This window comes from Mya arenaria, chromosome 15 (genome assembly GCF_026914265.1).
Source record: "Mya arenaria isolate MELC-2E11 chromosome 15, ASM2691426v1".
Taxonomy (NCBI): Eukaryota; Metazoa; Mollusca; class Bivalvia; order Myida; family Myidae; genus Mya; species Mya arenaria.
In genome coordinates, this window is record NC_069136.1 from 6,393,271 (window position 1) to 6,408,133 (window position 14,863).

Here is a 14,863-nt window from a genome sequence, read left to right on the forward strand (position 1 = left end):
TGTCTGGGACTCAACCAACTATACCTGGGACCCAAAAAACTATGCCAGGGACTCACACAACTATGTCTGGGACTCAAACAACTATACCTGGGACCCTACCAACTATGCCTGGGACTCACACAACTATGTCTGGGACCCAAACAACTATACCTGGGACCCTACCAACTATGTCTGGAACTCACACAACTATACCTGGGACCCTACCAACTATGTCTGGGACCCACACAACTATGTCTGGGACTCACACAACTATGTCTGGGACTCACACAACTATGTCTGGGACTCACACAACTATGTCTGGAACTCACACAACTATGTCTGGGACTCACACAACTATGTCTGGGACTCACAAAACTATGTCTGGGACTCACACAACTATGTCTGGGACCCAAACAACTATTCCTGGGACCCAAACAACTATGCCTGGGACTCACACAACTATGTCTGGAACTCACACAACTATGTCTGGGACTCACACAACTATGTCTGGGACTCACACAACTATGTCTGGGACTCACACAACTATGTCTGGGACTCACACAACTATGTCTGGGACTCACACAACTATGTCTGGGACTCACACAACTATGTCTGGGACCCAAACAACTATTCCTGGGACCCTACCAACTATGCCTGGAACTCACACAACTATGTCTGGGACTCACACAACTATGTCTGGGACCCAAACAACTATTCCTGGGACCCTACCAACTATGCCTAGGACTCACACAACTATGTCTGGGACCCAAACAACTATACCTGGGACCCTACCAACTATGTCTGGGACCCACACAACTATACCTGGGACCCTACCAACTATGCCTTGGACTCACACAACTATGTCTGGGACCCAAACAACTATACCTGGGACCCTACCAACTATGCCTTGGACTCACACAACTATGTCTGGGACCCAATCAACTATACCTGGGACCCTACCAACTATGCCTGGGACTCACACAACTATGTCTGGGACCCAAACAACTATACCTGGGACCCTACCAACTATGTCTGGGACCCAAACAACTATACCTGGAACCCTACCAACTATGTCTGGAACTCACACAACTATGTCTGGGACCCTACCAACTATACCTGGAACCCTACCAACTATGCCTGGGACTCACACAACTATGTCTGGGACCCTACCAACTATACCTGGAACCCTACCAACTATGCCTGGGCTCACACAACTATGTCTGGGACCCTACCAACTATACCTGGGACCCTACCAACTATGCCTTGGACTCACACAACTATGTCTGGGACCCAAACAACTATACCTGGGACCCTACCAACTATGCCTGGGACTCACACAACTATGTCTGGGACCCTACCAACTATACCTGGAACCCTACCAACTATGTCTGGAACTCACACAACTATGTCTGGGACCCTACCAACTATGTCTGGAACTCACACAACTATCTCTGGGACCCTACCAACTATACCTGGAACCCTACCAACTATGCCTGGGACTCACACAACTATGTCTGGGACCCTACCAACTATGTCTGGGACCCTACCAACTATACCTGGGACCCTACCAACTATGCCTTGGACTCACACAACTATGTCTGGGACCCAAACAACTATACCTGGGACCCTACCAACTATGCCTGGGACTCACACAACTATGTCTGGGACCCAAACAACTATACCTGGGACCCTACCAACTATGCCTGGGACTCACACAACTATGTCTGGGACCCAAACAACTATACCTGGAACCCTACCAACTATGTCTGGAACTCACACAACTATGTCTGGAACTCACACAACTATACCTGGGACCCTACCAACTATGCCTGGGACTCACACAACTATGTCTGGGACCCAAACAACTATACCTGGGACCCTACCAACTATGCCTGGGACTCACACAACTATGTCTGGGACCCAAACAACTATGCCTGGGACCCTACCAACTATGCCTGGGACTCACACAACTATGTCTGGGACCCAAACAACTATACCTGGGACCCTACCAACTATGCCTGGGACTCACACAACTATGTCTGGGACTCACACAACTATACCTGGGACCCTACCAACTATGCCTGGGACTCACACAACTATGCCTGGGACCCTACCAACTATGCCTGGGACTCACACAACTATGTCTGGGACTCACACAACTATACCTGGGACCCTACCAACTATGCCTGGGACTCACACAACTATGTCTGGGACTCACACAACTATACCTGGGATCCAAACAACTATGTCTGGGACTCAAACAACTATGTCTGGGACCCAAACAACTATGTCTGGGACTCAAACAACTATACCTGGGACCCTACCAACTATGCCTGGGACTCACACAACTATGTCTGGGACTCACACAACTATACCTGGGACCCTACCAACTATGCCTGGGACTCACACAACTATGTCTGGGACTCACACAACTATACCTGGGATCCAAACAACTATGTCTGGGACTCACACAACTATGTCTGGGACTCAAACAACTATGTCTGGGACTCACACAACTATACCTGGGATCCAAACAACTATGTCTGGGACTCACACAACTATGCCTGGGACTCACACAACTATGTCTGGGACTCACACAACTATGCCTGGGATCCAAACAACTATGTCTGGGACTCACACAACTATGCCTGGGACTCACACAACTATACCTGGGACCCTACCAACTATGCCTAGGACTCACACAACTATACCTGGGACCCTACCAACTATGTCTGGGACTCACACAACTATACCTGGGACCCTACCAACTATGCCTGGGACTCACACAACTATGTCTGGGACTCACACAACTATACCTGGGATCCAAACAACTATGTCTGGGACTCACACAACTATGCCTGGGATCCAAACAACTATGTCTGGGACTCACACAACTATGCCTGGGACCCAAACAACTATGTCTGGGACTCACACAACTATGCCTGGGACCCTACCAACTATGCCTGGGACTCACACAACTATGTCTGGGATCCAAACAACTATGTCTGGGACCCAAACAACTATGTCTGGGACTCAAACAACTATACCTGGGACCCTACCAACTATGCCTGGGACTCACACAACTATGTCTGGGACCCAAACAACTATACCTGGGACCCTACCAACTATGCCTGGGACTCACACAACTATGTCTGGGACTCACACAACTATGTCTGGGACTCACACAACTATACCTGGGACCCTACCAACTATGCCTGGGACTCACACAACTATACCTGGGATCCAAACAACTATACCTGGGACCCTACCAACTATGCCTGGGACTCACACAACTATGTCTGGGACTCACACAACTATGTCTGGGACTCACACAACTATACCTGGGACCCTACCAACTATGTCTGGGACTCACACAACTATACCTGGGACCCTACCAACTATGCCTGGGACTCACACAACTATGCCTGGGATCCAAACAACTATGTCTGGGACTCACACAACTATGCCTGGGACCCTACCAACTATGCCTGGGACTCACACAACTATGTCTGGGACTCACACAACTATACCTGGGACCCTACCAACTATGCCTGGGACTCACACAACTATGTCTGGGATCCAAACAACTATGCCTGGGACCCTACCAACTATGTCTGGGACTCACACAACTATGTCTGGGACCCTACCAACTATGTCTGGGACCCTACCAACTATGTCTGGGACCCTACCAACTATGTCTGGGACCCTACCAACTATGTCTGGGACTCACACAACTATGCCTGGGACCCTACCAACTATGTCTGGGACTCACACAACTATGTCTGGGACCCTACCAACTATGTCTGGGACTCAAACAACTATGTCTGGAACCCACACAACTATACCTGGGACCCTACCAACTATACCTGGGACCCTACCAACTATGTCTGGGACCCTACCAACTATGTCTGGGACTCACACAACTATGCCTGGGACCCTACCAACTATGTCTGGGACTCACACAACTATGTCTGGGACCCTACCAACTATGTCTGGGACTCAAACAACTATGTCTGGAACCCACACAACTATACCTGGGACTCACACAACTATGTCTGGGACCCAAACAACTATGCCTGGGACTCACAAAACTATGCCTGGGACTCACACAACTATACCTGGGACCCTACCAACTATGCCTGGGACTCACAAAACTATGCCTGGGACTCACACAACTATACCTGGGACCCTACCAACTATGCCTGGGACTCACACAACTATACCTGGGACCCTACCAACTATGCCTGGGACTCACAAAACTATGCCTGGGACCCTACCAACTATGCCTGGGACTCACACAACTATGCCTGGGACCCACACAACTATGCATGGGACCCAAACAACTATGTCTGGGACTCACACAACTATGTCTGGAACTCACACAACTATGACTGGGACTCACACAACTATGTCTGGAACTCACACAACTATACCTGGGACTCACACAACTATGTCTGGAACTCACACAACTATGTCTGGGACTCACACAACTATGTCTGGGACCCACACAACTATGTCTGGAACTCACACAACTATGACTGGGACCCAAACAACTATGCCTGGGACTCACACAACTATGCCTGGGACCCACACAACTATGCCTGGGACCCACACAACTATGTCTGGGACCCAAACAACTATGTCTGGGACTCACACAACTATGCCTGGGACCCACACAACTATGCCTGGGACCCACACAACTATGCCTGGGACCCACACAACTATGCCTGGGACTCACACAACTATGACTGGGACCCAAACAACTATGTCTGGGACCCAAACAACTATGCCTGGGACCCTACCAACTATGCCTGGGACTCACACAACTATGTCTGGGACTCAAACAACTATGCCTGGGACCCACACAACTATGTCTGGGACTCAAACAACTATGCCTGGGACTCAAACAACTATGCCTGGGACTCACACAACTATGCCTGGGACCCACACAACTATGCCTGGGACCCACACAACTATGCCTGGGACCCACACAACTATGCCTGGGACCCAAACAACTATGCCTGGGACTCACACAACTATGCCTGGGACCCACACAACTATGCCTGGGACCCACACAACTATGCCTGGGACTCACACAACTATGACTGGGACCCAAACAACTATGCCTGGGACCCAAACAACTATGCCTGGGACTCACACAACTATGACTGGGACCCAAACAACTATGCCTGGGACCCACACAACTATGCCTGGGACTCACACAACTATGCCTGGGACTCACACAACTATGACTGGGACCCAAACAACTATGTCTGGGACCCAAACAACTATGCCTGGGACTCACACAACTATGCCTGGGACCCACACAACTATGCCTGGGACCCACACAACTATGCATGGGACCCACACAACTATGCCTGGGACTCACACAACTATGACTGGGACCCAAACAACTATGTCTGGGACTCACACAACTATGTCTGGGACCCTACCAACTATGCCTGGGACTCACACAACTATGTCTGGGACTCACACAACTATGTCTGGAACCCACACAACTATGTCTGGAACTCACACAACTATACCTGGGACCCACACAACTATGCCTGGGACTCACACAACTATGCCTGGGACTCAAACAACTATGCCTGGGACTCACACAACTATGTCTGGGACTCACACAACTATGTCTGGAACCCACACAACTATGTCTGGAACTCACACAACTATACCTGGGACCCACACAACTATGCCTGGGACTCACACAACTATGCCTGGGACTCACACAACTATGTCTGGGACTCACACAACTATGTCTGGAACCCACACAACTATGCCTGGGACTCACACAACTATGTCTGGAACTCACACAACTATGCCTGGGACTCACACAACTATGTCTGGAACTCACACAACTATGTCTGGGACTCACACAACTATGTCTGGAACTCACACAACTATGCCTGGGACTCACACAACTATGTCTGGAACTCACACAACTATGACTGGGACCCAAACAACTATACCTAGGACCCTACCAACTATGTCTGGGACTCACACAACTATGTCTGGAACTCACACAACTATGCCTGGGACTCACACAACTATGTCTGGAACTCACACAACTATGTCTGGAACCCACACAACTATGCCTGGGACCCTACCAACTATGTCTGGGACTCACACAACTATGTCTGGGACCCACACAACTATGCCTGGGACTCACACAACTATGTCTGGAACTCACACAACTATGTCTGGGACCCACACAACTATGCCTGGGACTCTACCAACTATGTCTGGGACCCACACAACTATGTCTGGGACCCAAACAACTATACCTGGGACCCTACCAACTATGTCTGGAACTCACACAACTATGCCTGGGACCCACACAACTATGTCTGGAACTCACACAACTATGTCTGGGACCCAAACAACTATACCTGGGACCCTACCAACTATTCCTGGGACTCACACAACTATGTCTGGAACTCACACAACTATGTCTGGGACTCACACAACTATGTCTGGGACCCAAACAACTATTCCTGGGACCCTACCAACTATGTCTGGGACCCACACAACTATACCTGGGACCCTACCAACTATGCCTAGGACTCACACAACTATGTCTGGGACCCAAACAACTATACCTGGGACCCTACCAACTATGTCTGGGACCCACACAACTATACCTGGGACCCTACCAACTATGCCTTGGACTCACACAACTATGTCTGGGACCCAAACAACTATACCTGGGACCCTACCAACTATGCCTTGGACTCACACAACTATGTCTGGGACCCAAACAACTATACCTGGGACCCTACCAACTATGTCTGGGACCCACACAACTATACCTGGGACCCTACCAACTATGCCTTGGACTCACACAACTATGTCTGGGACCCAAACAACTATACCTGGGACCCTACCAACTATGCCTGGGACTCACACAACTATGTCTGGGACCCAAACAACTATACCTGGGACCCTTCCAACTATGCCTGGGACTCACACAACTATGTCTGGAACTCACACAACTATGTCTGGGACCCTACCAACTATACCTGGGACCCTACCAACTATGCCTGGGACTCACACAACTATGCCTGGGACTCACACAACTATGCCTGGGACTCACACAACTATGTCTGGGACCAAAACAACTATACCTGGGACCCTACCAACTATGCCTGGGACTCACACAACTATGCCTGGGACCCTACCAACTATGTCTGGGATCCAAACAACTATGTCTGGGACCCTACCAACTATGTCTGGGACCCTACCAACTGTACCTGGGCAAACTTTAACGTAAATTAACGTAAATTTAAGTCGAAAAGGGGCATAATTTTGTCAAAATGCTTGATAGAGTTACCTCCTCCAGTGTATAGGTTTGGGGCATGATGGTGAACAAGCGTGCAAAGTTTCAAAGCCAGATATCAATGGACTTTGAAAACATTTGAGGTGGTACACAAACTTTTACGTAAATTCTAAATAGAAAAAGGGGCATAATTTTGTCAAAATGCTTGATAGAGTTATCTCCTCATGTGTACAGGTTAGGGGCATGATGGTGAACAAGTGTGCAAAGTTTCAAAGCCATAAGTCAATGGACTTTGAAAATATTTGAGGTGGTACACAAACTTTAACATAAGCCAATGCCGACGCTCGGATGACTAGGATAGCTCTCCTTATTCTTCGAATAGCCGAGCTAAAAACTATGCCTATGACTCATAAAACTATGCATGGGGATCAAAGTTCTTTGCTCAAGACCAATTCCAACAAAAGTTGAACTCATTTTAAAAAAAGAGGCCCAAAAGGGCCTATGCTCTACTGGCATGGCTCTTGTGGTCATTTTCAATCAAGAGCATGTACGTTTGAGTAACAGGCAACAAATATATAGTTCACTTTTTGTGTTTGGGTTAGCTGTAAACGCTGCACGTTCAACATCTGAGGACAGGAAGTGTTGTAAGCAGATTAGTTGCATGAACTATTTTAATATGTGCCAAGTAAAGGTAATATGAGGGTAAAAAATATTTGCTTTCAAAACTGTACTCATCGTCAAAATTTCATTTCTGTAGCTTTAAAAATAATAAAGTCGGTCATAGGTCAATGTCATCCGAGGACAACATTAATGCTTGTTTGCAAAACTGTTCACATGGTCTAAATTTCATTACTGTAGCTTTAAAAATTAAAAGTAAGTCAAAAGGGGTGAGGCCAGCTTTTGCCCAGGTGCATTATTTCAAATGTTTTCAAATGCAACATATGATGCTCCACAACAAATATCAAAGGTAATGGCCTTGTGGTTTGAAACAAGAAGATTTTGAAAATAAGTCTCTAGGAAAATTGTGACACCCAGGGCAGTGCCCTTTTTGACCCAAGGGGCATAATTTGATCAACCATGGTAGTGGACCACTAAATAAAGCCTTGTTCAAAATAGCAAGGATTTGCATAGTGGTTTCAGACAAAAAGGTTTTTAACATTTCCCAATTTAAGGGGGGGGGGGGGGTCCGTCCCTTACCAAGATAAAAGAACACTTCCCAGGGCCTCCGCCAACGTCGCCGAGGTCGTTTGCGTTGCCGCACTGGTCCCTTGCGGGACGATTTCTGTGGGGGGGGGGGGGGGGGCCCAGGGGCATTATTTGAACAAACCTTCACAAGTAATTGTAACTTTACATGTAAACTTGGCTAAAAATAGACTTCACTTATGTAGACTTGGCTAAAAATAGACTTAGCTAAAAATAGCATTTTTTTATACTTTCAAGACCCATAATCCAGGCATGCATGGGCAGATCTGGCTGGTTTTCAAAAGGAACCGAATTCTAATGGATATCTAAATACTCAGGGCTTTTCACCTTCTTTTCAAGGGGCCGAATTTCGGCTACTTCACAATTGCGGAAAATGTCATTTTTTCCCAATTTCCAGATATTTTTTCACAATTTTTTTTTTTTTTTTAGATTCAGTTGCTTAAATGATATATGTAGTAAGCTAAGAAGATCCCTGACCTCTTCCCAGCTTGATGCTCTCATGCGAATTAGTCTCATTAAGAGACAGTTAAGTGAAGAAGACTTTGATGAATTTGCCAATTTGGGGCGTTTACGCGCTTACATTTCCCAATTTTCAGAATTTCACGCGCTAAAATTTCCCAAAATGAAAAGGCTAGGCCTCTTCCCAATGTTTGGTGAAAAAGCCTTGATACCTTACAAGTTTCATCGAGATACAATCAAAACTGAAGACTGTATCGTGTTCACAAGCAATGTGTTTACAGACGAACTGATTTTTTTATACTTTCAAGGCCCATAATCTAGGCATGCATGGGCAGATCTAGCTGGTTTTTGAAAGGAACCGAGCTCTAATGGATATCTAAATACTGTACAAGTTTCATCGAGATACAATCAAAACTGAAGACTGTATCATGTTCACAAGCTAGTGTTTACACATAGCATTTTTTTATACTTTCAAGGGCCATAATCTAGGCATGCATGGGCGGATATGGCTGGTTTTCGAAAGGATCCGAGCTCTAATGGATATCTAGATACTGTACAAGTTTCATCGAGGTACAATCAAAAATGAAGACTGTATCGTGTTCACCACCAATGATTTAACCAATAGCATTTTTTTATACTATCAAGGCCCATAATCTAGGTATGCATGGGCGGATCTGGCTGGTTTTCGAAAGGAACCGAGCTCTAATGGATATCTAGATACTGTACAAGTTTCATCGAGATACAATCAAAGCTGAAGACTGTATCGTGTTCACAAGCTCGTTGCTTACAGACGCACGGATGCACATACTACGTACACATTACCATCGCATAAGCTCTTCTGGCCTTTGGCCAGTAGAGCTAAAAAAGGATCACTGAAAATAACTTCCACTGTATGATCGGACATAGAATATCTAAAAAATCATAATTCAACTCACCTGAAAGTTAGTCTGTTTGTGCAGAAAACCCTGCTTAGTGCAAGTCTGAAAAGGAAAGGAAAATGTGGGGCTATATTTCTTTGATCAGCCATAACAATTCATTCACATAAGAATGCAGAATACTCAATTGGCTGCAACAGATGACTTTAAGTCTTTCAAATACATTTTTTTACAGTTTAGATGGTATTTTGACCAAAAAAACCCATCTTCTTTTAGTCTTAACTTCATTCAGAGTACAATTGCAGACCAAATGTGTATAGCGTTGGGCTTCAAAAAAGTAAAACAACATATATAATAGAGCCAATATTCTAAATAATATGTGGACATGGGTGCAATAAATGTTAAATATAAGAATATTTGCCCAGTTATATATTCACCCAGTATCTGTAAATGTGGGTATTTTACTGTGGTATCAAGAAGAAATTTGCATATACAAAATTGAAGACGCATTGTGCATGTAGCTCCTTTTCAGCAGGTATTTGTGATTTATTTTGACTTTCAATTTCAAATGTGATATGGTATTGCCATTTAAGCTGGTTTGTGATGGAAATGGCAGGGTTTCCCTCCAGGCCTGGCATGACTTCCGCTGGCAAGGCTAATAACCAACACACATTAATAATTGTGCAGACATGCTTTAATCAGCGCAGCAACATGCCTTATCAAAACAAACATCAATTTTGAAAATACATGTTTTTGCTGTGATTCTATCAGTTGCAAGAGTTGACTGACAGCCAGAAGGCGTGTCGGGAGTATTATGATATTTGTAATCGCAGGATCAATGACAGTCAGAGGGCTTGTCGGTGGGGATCAACAATGCTGTTTACTTCAACTACTCCTATACTTTATCACAACAGGTAGTAGTGAAAACATCTCTGTCGTAATTGGGACCTTAATCCTTATAAACTCCTTTGATTGCAAAAAAAAATAATAAGTGATTATTGATTTTTGTAACATAATTGTGTATCATATTATTTTGTTTAAAAGCAATCCAGAGTCTATTTCATAATTGTCCTTTTGTTTACCAATTACTAAATTATAATTGAGAGGCATGGGTGAAGAAAAGATGATACCATTCATTATTCTACATATTTTGAATAATAATAAATAAATCTGAAAGGACACATTTGCTTTCCAGTATTATTTAACTGACTGGCCTTCAAAATGATGAGCTGTTGCAGCTTAATATACACCCACATGCAGTCGCCTCACATAAAAAAAGTAAGTCATGGTATCGTTGCTGTCATTTTGATGATTTTACCCAAGCTCTAACTGGTAACCTTCACAAACTCTTATTATTATTATTTTGTGTTCCAGCATGATAACACGTTTTTTTACACATTTTTCTGTGACATCCTAGATGTCAATATAAACAATACCCTTACATAACTAAAAATGAATATATTACATCATCAATATTGTATTGTCGGAATACTTGAGAAATACCAAAAATGGTGTGAAACAATTGAACCTTTTCGCAAATATTTTTTTAAGTAAATCGGATTGTAAAAGGTTATGCTAAATCAAAGCAACAAAACTGTCAACTTGTTAACAATACAGGAAATAGCACCATTTTGAGTACTAAAATGAAACAGAAAATCGGCAGGTGGGGACGACCCTTTTTAAACCCTCCACTCCCGACACGCCTTATGAAATTTCTGGCCTAACCCCGATTGGCAAGATGCTAAATGACTTCTAGTCTGCAGTTTTGAACAAGTCTTTAATGTCCTGATATTTGTGGGTTTTATTTTTAACCAGTCTGAAAATAACATAAATTCCATGTATTGCATAAAAATATATTCTACTCGACCATACCTGTAGATTTCTGCAGGGTTCTGTTTAACACCTTTAGTCCTTTAAACCACTTTTTATGTAAAAAAAGGAATGTCAGTAATACCTCTTGTAATTGCGTTATCTTTTAAGAATATAATGAAAGGATTTGTGTAGTCTGGTGATGAAACACTGTCTCTAAACTGCTTTTACTTTAAAAAATGTTTCTCAAAATTCTCATGCAAAGTACAGTTCACATTCATGATTCAAACACCAAAGATTAATATAGACGGTGAGCTTAATTCCATTTCAACATTTCAGAATGAGACAATACAACCATTGTTAATGTATGATTCCATACAACCATGCATCATGTTGACAGCTGAACTGACAGCTGACCAGACTTCAAAAAATCAGATTATTGGCATATGTCAAACCGATTTGCTTATACATTACCGATGTGCGTATATCCTTATTAGTAGAAATTCGTCTGTGAAATATTTTTGCAGGCTCTGGCTCACTTTCACTGTCCGAAGATATGTCAATCGTGCTACTTTCTTGCTCTTTTTCATGAATTCTTTTATCACCGACTCTACTCGCCGCCATTTTGGATATTGGATCTGTCAAGGTTAGTAACTCTATTACGCTTCCGGTTTTGAAGAAAACCGCAGTTATTTACCTTTTATTCAAGACAAAACGGCTATTGGTAAAGCCGATATTCCATGGGTCCCGTTGTTCGCGTCCGGTCTTGCCAATACGGTATCTTTTTTGTTGTTTTCTTATTCAAGCCTGAGAGTATTTTATTTTATTTTATTTTTATCTTTTGTGCTTTTGATGAAATTTAGAAGTAAAGGAATACCCAAAACTTCATTCGTATTTTACATTTTTTAGATATAAATTCAGATCCAGGCAACAAGAAAAATCAAATTACCTTGCGGTACCCGTTCCGGTATATTTTTATCTTGAAAGCTTACCGCAATTTTATATTTCCTCAACATAGAAACGTCACCATGTGCAGTGAAACTACACAGGATTATCACATAGGCGGTAATGGATCATTAAACGAGTTCAGTGCTAAAAGTATAGGTCGCTTTTATCTCCCTTTGTTCTGTACGATGCCATTTTAAGAAAAAAACGTACGTGTTGTTGTTTTAAAAATCATTAATTAATCGACCTTAACTATGAACGATGTGCTCCTGCACCATGCATAGTCGATTGTAGATGCAATGTTGGTTTCGAAAGAACATCGAATCCAGTGGCGGGTTCAGAGGGGACACCGACAAGGACCCGTTCCCGAACCCCAGCTGGCCGGCAAATTAGCCCTAAAACGTAACATACTTTTAACCTTAAATTGATACATTAACCTATAAAACACATTAGTTAAGGTATAATACTAATCATATAAATTCACTCAATTGATTAATGCAAGACAGACACACCGTCAAAATGTATAATATATATAAGATACATAAAAAAATATGTGAAAGTGAAAATAACAATTTTCTGTTCATTGGCTGAACATTAGGTATATATATATGTGTGTGTGTGTGTGTGTGTGTGTGTGTGTGTGTGTGTATATAACATGGACATATACATTCCCTAGTTTGCTGTCAATGTTCTTATTTTGTCTTCTGTACTAGCTTGAAAACGTTAATTAAACGATCGTCGAGAAAGATGCTGTAAGATGCATAAGTAAATTGAATGAAGGGTTGAAATGCATCAACGCTTTTACATGTCTCATTTCAATACCCCCCGGTTATGAATACCCGGATCCGCCACTGGAATGAAATATATATATGGATACTTATTTAATAATTTAGACGACATCTAACGTATTTAGTAATACATTGGTTTTATAAAGTCGGCCATGATCTAGCGGTTCGCGCACTGCTATACAAACATGAGCGCCAACACAGTTAAATGGTTTAGTAAAGCAAAAGGTCGTTCTTTTCATTCACTATTTGATGCCGTCTTAACTTTGATCAACATTACCATAATCATGTTCCGTATTTCAAACGAAGTCAAAATGAATATACAAAAAAGTAAAGAGGGAGCGTGCGCCGGTTGCATCCCGCTCTGGAACCACAGTAGTGACTTCAATGTTGTGACAATGCATATAAATTAAGTCATCAGCTGTGGCCTATATGCATTCAGTCAGCTGTTTCATTGCAAACAATTTGTTTATTCGTCGACTTATTTGTTCGGGCAGGTTCCTTGCGATCAGCTGTTTTCCACATGTACCGACCACACACCTTCGGCACTCCCCTCAAATTGGCCAATCAAATCGTCCCAACTTGTTACACCCCTTATCCACATGTTCTCAAGACGCGCAGGGCAAAACTGCTAATTAAACTGACAAACATTCAAAATTTAAATGCAAATGCATGATTTAATGAAAAACAGTGCTATGCATTTATTGAATGCATAAACCTTGCTTTAAGCTGCAGATTTTAAATTCATTATTCAGGTCTGAAGTTCGGCCTTCACGGTCGACTTGTCAGCAGTATAAAACCGGCGTCTTTAGCGGAAACAGCTGATCGTTTTACCAACAGCTGATCGGGAGCGTGCTTTTTGGAAATTTTGCAAATTGAAATAAGTTTTAACAAATCGGCACACTTCTACACAAACTGTAAGTAATAATGTGCATTTATGCTAATTGAGCAATTATTATGTAGCGTTGTATTTTATATATTACATTTTATTCACTCTGAATACCATGTGACACCCTAAAATGACATTAGCAAGTTATGATTATTTATTATTTAATGATTTTATACAACACGTTTAAGAATATTTGTTTAACTTCTACACTGTAGAGTAATAACAATAATAATTATTATCAAATTAACATATGTTTGTTTACACACGCCATGTTGCATTCTGCTGATTTTTTTTATTTGCATTGGCAAGAAATTTGATTTGATTTAAACATATTTTATTGCTTTTTCTTACAAAATGATCAGTATTTACAACAATGAAAAGAGTAAACATATTAAGCAAATGGTTTGGACACGAGTTCTAACATCATTGATAACGTCTTCCCCATGATTATTGGCAAGAAATACGTTTGGTTTTATTAATCTGTTATCAAAATGAATGTATTCTTATAAATATATTTTTTATATTTATTGCATAATTTCTTTAAGAAAAGTACACAGGTTGAATGTAAAATAGAACATTTATGTACAATTTGCTTGTAATTATGAGAAATCTCCACTTAACCCGG

General features: G+C 42.7%; 1 protein-coding gene across 2 annotated transcripts in view; it reads right to left on the reverse strand.

The window, feature by feature from the left end:
- LOC128219686 (diacylglycerol kinase delta-like) overlaps nt 1-12,256 on the reverse strand; it is an 84,278-nt gene extending 72,022 nt beyond the window's left edge. For both annotated transcript variants that reach the window (XM_052927597.1, XM_052927596.1), the window contains exons 1-2: nt 12,094-12,256; nt 9,871-9,915 (exon numbers count right to left, since the gene is read on the reverse strand). In XM_052927597.1, coding sequence (XP_052783557.1) covers nt 9,871-9,915; nt 12,094-12,243 — 195 coding nt within the window. In that variant the 5' untranslated portion in view covers nt 12,244-12,256. The remainder of the gene's footprint in view (nt 1-9,870; nt 9,916-12,093) is intronic.
- Nucleotides 12,257-14,863: the final 2,607 nt, after the last annotated feature.